The following is a 10859-nucleotide window of genomic DNA, read 5'->3' as shown; positions in this document are numbered from 1 at the left end:
AAACGAGAAACCTAACATTCCATTTCTTTTATAAGAGAAATACGAGCCAGACATATCATTTGAACATGAACATTAAACTGACAACCCTTATCTCTGAATCACAAATATCATCAGGAGCTTACCGTGTTGAAAAACTTGAAAGCTGCAGTCCCAATGAGGTCTTTATCATACTTGGCAAAAGTGAATTTTACCTTGTACCTACACGACTGAGCTAATATGAAGTCGACTTAAAAAAGTTGAACCTTGGCACTCTACAAGTTCTGCGGTAGAAAATTTTATACCTCATTATCTCAATATTTTAAATATTAAGAATATTCTCTGCAAAATAAAAATAATAAACAAAGCTCTTAAAAAAATAAAGGAATTCCAGTGACTGAATACACATCATAGGTTTACCTCATGCTGGAGAAAATTCCAGTAGGATTTGCCATGAGGGAGGAGGATTTGGAGATTGCCCTCAAGGTAAGTTGATAATTAAAAGGACTTCCAGGTTCCAGAATTAACATTGGATCTGGATGAGAGTATCAGATTATTTTGGCTAAGAAAGACCATTTTTTCTAAGAAGGACCATTATTTCCAATAATAAAATTTATCAACAATGTATGGGTGAATCAAGTCAGTTTCTATTTCTATGTATGCGTAGATTAGACGTCTGATTCTGATGCATTGGTTTTTATACAGAATGTTCGTGTGTGCTTGAATGATTTCTTTTGCATTCTTTAGTTCCATCTCGAACTCTTCTAGATAGACATGGAGATCATTATCTATTCTTTGTGGTCATATTAGAACTGTTTTGCTAATTTACTTGTCACCATTCTGTGATTGACGGGTTTGTTGGTATGCATATTGTATGCAGTGTGCTTTTATTACTTTAGGTATCTGCAGTATTATCCAGCTACAATAATATTCAGAGAATTGTGAGAAGAAACTCGAGAATCTTGCAGTTTCTAACAATTATTATTGAAGATATAGGAAGATATTTTAAGTGTACATTAAAAATACCTAGTAAAACTTAAAGACATTTATTTATTTCCATTAAACCAAGACCAAACAGTTATGGTGCTACTTAGATAAAGCCTTCTTAGAGAATACTTGAGCCCGGCTTGGTTGTCCCTCCTTTGGTTCTTTGAGACCTCTTTCAATACCATGCTTTCCCCCGCAGTCCTCATTAGACAAGCTCTTTGAAGCACTTTGAATACAAGGCCCAACTATAACTCGATCAATAAATAGCAGACAAGATAAACTTGTCTTCTCTTCATATTAAATATTTATCCATGAAAACCAATTAAAAAATTTCAAACTTGAATCAATATAAAAATCATCACGACTTCCATGAGTTTGGAGTTCAATGCTTGAAATGGATCTTAAAATTCTATAATCCTGCCAATTTGAATTCAATGTGAGTATCAATAGTTCAGAGAACAGATGAACCGCTCTTCCGATCTTAAACTGAACTTGTAACGAGGTATATTTCGCAATCACTTTCCACACTGACGACATCCATCCACGATATAGTAACCAGGATTTAGCAAGTTATACTTTGCACATATTACGCAAGTGTTAACACTTGTGGGTACATCATCGATAAAATATAAGACGAGGACCGGCGCGAACGACATGTTATAACACATAGGTAGTTAAAGCGCCTAAAAGGAAAAAAAAAATGTTGGTGTCATAATCATAAATAGAGCTTGTGTTTTTATAATTTTCGAGAAATTAGGTAGTTTTATAAATTTATACCGTGTACAGTAGACATTATACCTAAAGTTATACCTTATTGTTTTATTTAAAAACTTTTTTTGGTTGAGTCTATAGTAACCAGGATTTAGCAAGTTATACTTTCCACATATTACGCAAGTGTTAACACTTGTGGGCACTGCACTCTCCTACGTAATTGATATATCTTGAGCATAATTATAATAATTTCTTCACTTTCTTTTAGATTAATGATCTAGGCTTAAAGTTGTCTCCTTTATGCATATAATTATTATGCATGTTGCGTAATGTAAGTAATAATATTCATAACAGAATATCTACTTATCAGTCGACTTCAACTACGTGTGGACACAGCTTAACTGTGACGTTCGGGGCGTGAGTGGCTGGCCTAAGGGACCGCTTTCCTAAGGTTCAAAGTTCACTTAACAATGTACAAACGAGTACTCAGTACCTTGAGTAAAATTGTATTTATTGGAGATTGCAGATAAAATAATTTATGATTAAATATGGTGATGTATGTACTTACTCAATAATTCGTTCTAAAAAATCCACCCCGATGGTTTTCTTGTAGTCCCTGGTGAACGTCCCCCGACAATACCTCTGGATCATACTGGACTTGACCCCGATGGTTTTCTTGTAGTCCCTGGTGAACGTCCCTCGACAATACCTCTGGATCATACTGGACTTTCCCACAGCACCATTCCCAACTATCACAACCTGCAAAGAGAGAAATCATTCAGTATTATTACACTTGACAGTTGACCCTTCCAATAGTAAACACGTGAGGTAATGCGACGTGCTAACACCTTTGCTTCCTCTAATCTGAGGACGGAAGAAGTGTTGGTGTGTCCTCACTAGAGATTTTGCTGATTGGATTTCCGCCTGGGGAAAACTTTATTCTAAACAGATAAGGTTCGTTCTCGGAAAGGCTGGCCTTCTGCTATCCTGTCTTCCTTCTCTTTACTAAACCCGGTACAATAAGACCTCAGCAGTTATAGTTCCCTCAGGGGGTAATGTTCGTTCTCGGAAAGGCTGGCCTTCTGCTATCCTGTCTTCCTTCTCTTTACTTTCGGTACAATAAGACCTCAGCAGTTACCGTTCCCTTTATCGAACCTCTTAAAACCCAGAGATTCAGCATTATGTTTGTCATGAGCCAAGCTAAACCAATGGCTATACTCGTATCTCTAAGTACCTCAACAAAGCCAGACGGTATAATCCGTAATGAGCACGCACTTTAAAAATAACGAGGGTTTTGACTGTTTTGAGCTTTTAAGGAGCTTTCAAATGAAACCTTTTATGGAAGACGAACCTAAGCAGGCTTAATCCTTTTTTGAGTAAGACGGCTTTTCTAATGCGGTACGGCTTGTCTTAATTTTTATCTACTTAGGTATTAGTCATATAGTTTTTGCAAGATATATATTTTATTATTAATTTAATTTTCCATCTTAATAATATGAGCACAATAGAAAGAATTGTGCCTGGATCAACAGGACCATATTTTATCAAAGATGTTAGATGATGAGCGATGGATCAGTTATGACAGACAGCTCATGTTGAATCAACATTGTAATGTTATATCTAAATACAGTCGAGACGTAATGGCAAGATACATTATCCGTACATTCATAGCTCATGCTTGGCAAAACATTCGATTCTCAAGACTTCATTACATGAATAGGCACTGCCCATGATGATGATTATGCTGTTGATAATGATTGTTGTAGTGTAATGAATAATGATAGTGATGGCAACAGGGAAGATGATAATGATTCCATTCGATTCTCAAGACTTCATTACATGAATAGGCACTGCCCATGATGATGATTATGCTGTTGATAATGATTGTTGTAGTGTAATGAATCATGATAGTGATGGCAACAGGGAAGATGATAATGATTCTAGTTTTTTCAACCTTTTAACATCATAATTACCTTGAAATTTTCTTACATTACCATCTTTACTAAAAAATTTTGTGTTGCCTCCTCGAGGCAATGTGGACGATTACAGTCGATATAGAATTATAGACTGTCTATCTACGGCCGTCGAATATGTGTGGACACAGCTTAAGGAAAAAGGCTGGAGAGAGATTCACCACCTCATTCAAAATCAACTTCCCCACGGTCCACGGTTTACGAAGAACAGAAGTTGGCTGTGTTGGACTTAAGGAGATTATAACTGTCTAGGTACATCTAGACCAGGAGTTATTCTAATGGGGCCTACCTGATAATTAAGAGCCCCCATTACAGATATCATACACAGCTTGGAGCTTAGAATTTAGGATGAAATTGATTTTCCATCAGAAGGAACGTTGGTATGGAATGAAGTCCGCCTATTAACAACGTCCATTTCCAATAGAATTTCTTCTGGAATAGATAGACCAGAGTATTGAGTGTAGTACTGTACGAGTACTACCAGATAGTGACAGTATTGTACGAAGATAGTGACGGTATTGTACGACTAGGTAGTGACAGTGACGGTAAACTATTAGATAGTCTATTTAGGTGAAATAGATTGTCTTTCTAAGTGTCTATGTGTTGCCTCCTCGAGGCAATGTGGACGATTACAGTCGATATAGAATTATAGACTGTCTATCTACGGCCGTCGAATATGTGTGGACAGTGGACACAGCTGAAGGAAAATGCCTGGAGAGAGATTCACCACTTCATTCAAAATCAACTTCCCCACGATCCACGGTTTACGAAGAACAGAAGTTGGCTGTGTTGGACTTACGGAGATTATAACTGTCTGGGTATGTATATCTAGACCAGGAGTTGTTCTAATAGGGCCTACCTGATAATTAAGAGCCCCCATTACAGATATCATACACAGCTTGGAGCTTAAGAAATAATTATGTTCCGAGTAGGTAATTACGAATCCCGATCCCAGATCAGTTCGGATATTAGAAGCTGGAAGCCATAGACTCCAAAGAGGACGTGAGATGATTACACTTTCTGCTCTACGGTTGAAAGAGAAGGAGGAATCATTTGGAACGAAAAATTCCGAGTCAATTCAGCTGAAAAATATGGATGAAGGGAGATGAAATATCTATGAAGGTAGCTGAAATACTAGAGTGGAGGCTATTAACCCAACACAAGTACATTTTGCTACCAAACATTTGATAAACTCCTCGCCATCTTCAAGAAGATTGTTGCCTAAGCATAAAAGCATCGAACCTTACACTTTCTGCTCTACGGTTGAAAGAGAAGGAGGAATCATTTGGAACGAAAAATTCCGAGTCAATTCAGCTGAAATATGGATGAAGGATTGAAGGTAGCTAAAATACTAGAGGCTATTAACCCTACACAAGTACATTGCTACCAAACATTTGGTAAAACTTCTCATTATCTTTCCTCACCTCCCAAGAGGGTAAAGAATATTGTTGCCCATTCAGAAAAGTATCTGAAGCTGAAGATCTTTGCTTAAAAGGACAAAATGGCAAAATAGGTACATACTTAATATTTTGCTATTTCACCCCTATTGCAATAATTCTAAAGTTACAGATATTGTACCCCTATTGCAATAATTCTAAAGTTACAGATATTGTACCCCTATTGCAATAATTCTAAACTTGTGACTATTGTCTACTATTGCACTCCCTACTTCATTTTACATGACAAACAGGGCGAAATTATTGCCCAAGGGCCTAGGGAAATCTCCACCATTTGGTCTTCAATTTTGATAATCATATCATAACTCTCGCACTTAAAATTACCTACTCATTTTGATAGTCATCCTATGACATATGTACATTAACTTCAAGGGTTCCATTAAATCTAAATCTAGGTAAGAGGTGAGGGTTAGGCCTAGAATCCTAGATACCTACCTACTCGAGCCTTCCTATACCTATTGTACTACTGAAGCTCAAGGAATCCACCTATTTCTATGGTGATAAACAAACTTTGAATCTATTCAGGATTGGATTCAGGCTGCTTCGAAAATTCAAAGGAAAGAATACCTAACCCATGTTCCCATAAAATTTATTAAATTTGATGTAATATTATTGTAGGTACACAACTAGGTATAGCTTTTCGTCCAATAGAGAGGGTAAAGTCCCGTCACTAAAGGACTTTGGCAATTTAACAGTGATGTTAAGCCTATTTCAAATAAAGTAAACAAACATAAAGGGTGTCCCAATAAGAACGCAATATTAATACCAAGATTAGTGTTGTAATGTGCCTTATGAGAATGAGAATCGGTCATACCAAGATCATACATTCTCACCTTTTCAAAAGAGAGGAAATACCAATATTGCGATGAGATTCCTGAAACGGAATAACTTCCTAAAGCATATGTAACAATTATTTCTTTGAAGTTACTATATGGCTGATATAATTAATTGTTAATGTGTATTAAATGAATAACTAAACACTTCAAAATCTTAGTAAAAACACGCCAGTTTCACTAACAACGTCTCTAGCTTACTGTAAGTCCAAGTCCATGTCTTGGCGGGAGCGGTATTGGTCATTATCATGTATACTAGTTTTGAAGAGTTATTGGCAACATCCAAGTATGGTTTCTTCAACAAAATGACAACGTCTGTCTTGTGCTTGATCATGTTTCTTGTCGGTGTGAGTACATTTGCATTATTGGGAGCATGTTTTGCAGCAATACCTTCAATTAGCTATTACAAAGAACAGCATGTGAATGTTTTCTACATGTACAATTGTTTCTTCGTGGGTCAAATAATGGGATATCTCTCCCTGGGATTTCTGGTGGATATCAATGGCAGACTATTTATGTTCAACTTTGGACTGCATCTTCTTCCTATTTGTATTGTTTGTTTGGTTTTATCGAGCAACATGGGACTATGTTACACCAATGTCATAGCAGCAAGTATTCTTTTGAGTGGAATTTACATTAGCACAAGAGTCTATTTTGTCGAGTACTCTTTTGTAGAAACAAGAGGTAAATCATATTTTACATTGACAATTGCATACTATTCAAGCACGGCTCTTCCATTGTTACTATTCATGTTAGATCCACCACTCTTATTTTCTATGGACACATTGAAATTCCTAGCAGTGTTTGCCACACTGTGTCTGGTGGAAACAAGAGGTAAATCATATTTTACATTGACAATTGCATACTATTCAAGCACGGCTCTTCCATTGTTACTATTCATGTTAGATCCACCCCTCTTATTTTCTATGGACACATTGAAATTCCTAGCAGTGTTTGCCACACTGTGTCTGGTGATGTTTCAATTATCTCAGGTGCTACATCCAAGTCTTCGTTTTCTTCTTTATCAACGTCAACGTGTTGGTGCATATCTTCGACATATCTTCACACTTAATGCAATTCAACATGAAAAAGATTACAAGGTACCGAAAAAAGTGCATGCTCGAAAATTAATTGAATTCATGGATTTGAAGGAGGCCTTAACAACACCTTCTGAAATCATTCAAATAAGAAAGAAAACATTGAAATTAGTTTCCAACCAATATTTGAAGAAAACCCTATGCCTACTGCTTATATCTATTGTAGTGTGGACGAACATGTTACTTAGTCAATTCCTTTTACTGCCAACCAATATTTGAAGAAAACCCTATGCCTACTGCTTATATCTATTGTAGTGTGGACGAACATGTTACTTAGTCAATTCCTTTTACTAAATGTTATTATCAATTATGCTGCAAATCATGTGATTCCATTTCCGAAGCATTTAGTAAATCAACTAGTGCCAATATCCTACTTGACTCCCGAAATGAAAGCATTAACCACAGTTCATGTTGTAGCCCTCTGTGTATCACCCGTGCTATTGCTATTGATCCTGAGACCATTGAGTGATAGAGTAAAGAGAACATCCATGTTGTCAAGTCTTATATTAGCCCATGCTGTACTGCTATGTATAATGTACACAGTGATACATTCGAGTTCCATTACAACAACCACAACTCTAATGACTGTTTTCATATGTTTGATGTTGGCTCTATCTTCAGCAAGCTCAATTTTACTAGAATTGATAATATTGGAAAATTTACCAACCAAGATGCGTGCTGTTGGATTCTCAGTGTTCAAAACGGTTGCCATGATCAGTTTTATGATATTATTTGATTTGTCCATGGTGTCAAAAGACCACTTTATAACTACAAATGCAATACTTCTTCTGGTAATACTATATCCTATTGGGAAGATTAGTGACCAATGTAAGAAACCCATGCTGGAATTTGCCAGTCCTCCATCTGATACAACGAATGATGTATGAAGCACAAACAAAATTTCACGAGAGAGTTTGGAAAGTGAGCAATTCAAAATGAAAACATTTAGATGAGCACCACCTGGTCATCTGTGTATCTCCTAGGCACTTGTCTACAAATGCAATACTTCTTCTGGTAATACTATATCCTATTGGGAAGATTAGTGACCAATGTAAGAAACCCATGCTGGAATTTGCCAGCCCTCCATCTGATACAACGAATGATGTATGAAGCACAAACAAAATTTCACGAGAGAGTTTGGAAAGTGTGCAATTCAAAATGAAAACATTTAGATGAGCACCACCTGGTCATCTGTGTATCTCCTAGGCACTTGGAGTGTATGTTTTGTTATGATGATGTTCAAGTAGTCTATCTTCTGCACAATGAAGAGTGAACTATTATACCATTACAAGAAGAGTGTACCTATATCATTCCTTATTAGGTCTATTAACCTGTTGGGTCTAAATAGTATTAGACTCAGACGGACTTTTTTGTAGGTATATTAATATGTACTTGATGTGGCTTTTATTGTATCAGTGTTGCTCAGGTGATCTTGTTATTAGTCGGTTCTTACCTTATATAGTTTCAGTAATGGAGTTGCTAAGACATTCGATTCATAACCGAAGCGACTTCGAATGTCAGATCATCCAAGTTTTTTACTAGTAAATCAAGAATTGAAATTCACGTTAACACATTGTGTAGTTTTCCAAGATCCCCCGCTGAAAACATGAGTCATTTTTCATTATCCTTCCTGCCACTGAAATTACTGAAATGTCCTGAATATCTTCTATCTTTACCAGTCTCTATATCTATTTATGTAGGTATCTTTACTTACTTACCTCTACTATTTAGGTAGGTATAGCTGTAGGTACCTCTAATAACAGCATAGCTGTCCGATAATGATAGCCACGGAATGTGAGGTGATATTAGGTTGCATGGTATTGACACTGGAAATTAGAATAGAATAGAATAGAATAGAATAGAATAGAATATACCTTGTTTATCCTGCCAGAATGAGACTGAAAAGTCCCTTTACTCCCGCAGTCTAACAAGGTCTTATATATTTCATAGGTGTAGTTTAAACATATGTAGATAAAAACCTTGTTTAAATATTAAAAAGTAAATCAAGAATTGAAATTCACGTTAACACATTGTGTAGTTTTCCAAGATCCCCCGCTGAAAACATGAGTCATTTTTCATTATCCTCCCTGCCACTGAAATTACTGAAATGTCCTGAATATCTTTACCAGTCTCTATATCTATTTATGTAGGTATCTTTACTTACTTACCTCTACTATTTAGGTAGGTATAGCTGTAGGTACCTCTAATAACAGCATAGCTGTCCGATAATGATAGCCACGGAATGTGAGGTGATATTAGGTTGCATGGTATTGACACTGGAAATTACGTCTTGATGATCTAAATTACGTTCTGAGTTCTAAATTTCTGATGTCATTGATGTGATATTTTGACAGAGGTAGCATAACTCATTAACTCATTATGTTGTGACCTATTCTTATCAAGATACCTACAAACCTACGCACCTACTGGTACGTTGGTAGTAATAATTATGGAGTGAGCCCTAAATGTGTCTGATGAACAATATAGTGATTGATTTGAATTTGAAGGCTATCTAAATAAAAATATAGTTTTTACTGGATTTGATTTGATTAAGGCAGCCCAGTCTCATTCATGGTAGTTGACAACACATACAAGCTTTTCTCCAACTCCGTACGTGTTACACATAATAATTGTGTAAAACTAGAACCAGGTATTGCACATTATTAGGTATTACTGTGTAGGGCTAGAACCAAGATCGCATGACTCAATGCCATCAGTTCACTTTGCTTAATATTCTATCTTTCTACCCTTGCCTAGAATAATTAGTAAAAATGGTTCCTGTTAAAATGGGAAAATTATTCATAGGTTTTGACACTTCGTAAAAAATTCAATGAAATGTGTGTCTGGGGCGTGCACGACAGTATAAGTTTAGCGTGTTTATTCATATTTAATATGTAGACTGAAGTAAGTAGGGAGTGCAATAGTAGACAATATTCGTAACTTTAGAATTATTGCAATAGGGGGTAAAATGGCAAAAAGGCAAATAGGTAGGTACGTATTTTGCTATTTTCTCTTTTTAAGCAAAGAAACTTTAGAATTATTGCAATAGGGGGTAAAATGGCAAAAAGGCAAATAGGTAGGTACGTATTTTGCTATTTTGTCTTTTTAAGCAAAGGGGTTCGATGCTTTTATGCTTAGGCAACAATCTTCTTGAAGATGGCGAGAAGTTTATCAAATGTTTGGTAGCAAAATGTACTTGTGTTGGGTTAATAGCCTCCACTCTAGTATTTCAGCTACCTTCATGGATATTTCATCTATAATAACAGCATAGCTGTCCGATAATGATAGCCACGGAATGTGAGGTGATATTAGGTTGCATGGTATTGACACTGGAAATTACGTCTTAATGATCTAAATTACGTTCTGAGTTCTAAATTTCTGATGTCATTGGTGTGATATTTTGACAGAGCTAGCATACCTCATTAACTCATTATGTTGTGACCTATTCTTATTTCTTATCAAGATACCTACAAACCTACGCACCTACTGGTACGTTGGTAGTAATAATTAGTTCAACGGAATCTACATATAAAGGTCAGCAGTTACATGATGTATTTATACACGTTATGTTTAGATGGAATTATGTTTGAATATCATCTACATTGGTATGTATAGTATTGTAGGTAATGCTATGCACATAAATAGGTATATCATGAAAGTATGGTACCTACTTTTGTACATTCACTAAATAAGCTACGTATCACCTATACTAACTGATTTCCCTCTGATATGTAGGTACTAAAGGTCAGCAGTTACATGATGTATTTATACACGTTATGTTTGGATGGAATTATGTTTGAATATCATCTACATTGGTATGTATAG

General features: G+C 36.0%; 1 protein-coding gene across 1 annotated transcript in view; it reads left to right on the top strand.

The window, feature by feature from the left end:
* The first annotated feature begins 364 nt into the window (after positions 1 to 364).
* LOC103508040 (ras-related protein Rab-23) overlaps positions 365 to 10859 on the top strand; it is a 55504-nt gene continuing 45009 nt past the window's right edge. The window contains exon 1 of the mRNA XM_026822755.1: positions 365 to 462. Coding sequence (XP_026678556.1) covers positions 400 to 462 — 63 coding nt within the window. The 5' untranslated portion in view covers positions 365 to 399. The remainder of the gene's footprint in view (positions 463 to 10859) is intronic.

This window comes from Diaphorina citri, unplaced genomic scaffold (assembly GCF_000475195.1).
Source record: "Diaphorina citri unplaced genomic scaffold, Diaci psyllid genome assembly version 1.1 scaffold361, whole genome shotgun sequence".
NCBI lineage: Eukaryota > Metazoa > Arthropoda > Insecta > Hemiptera > Psyllidae > Diaphorina > Diaphorina citri.
This window is presented reverse-complemented; position numbering and strand designations above follow the sequence as displayed.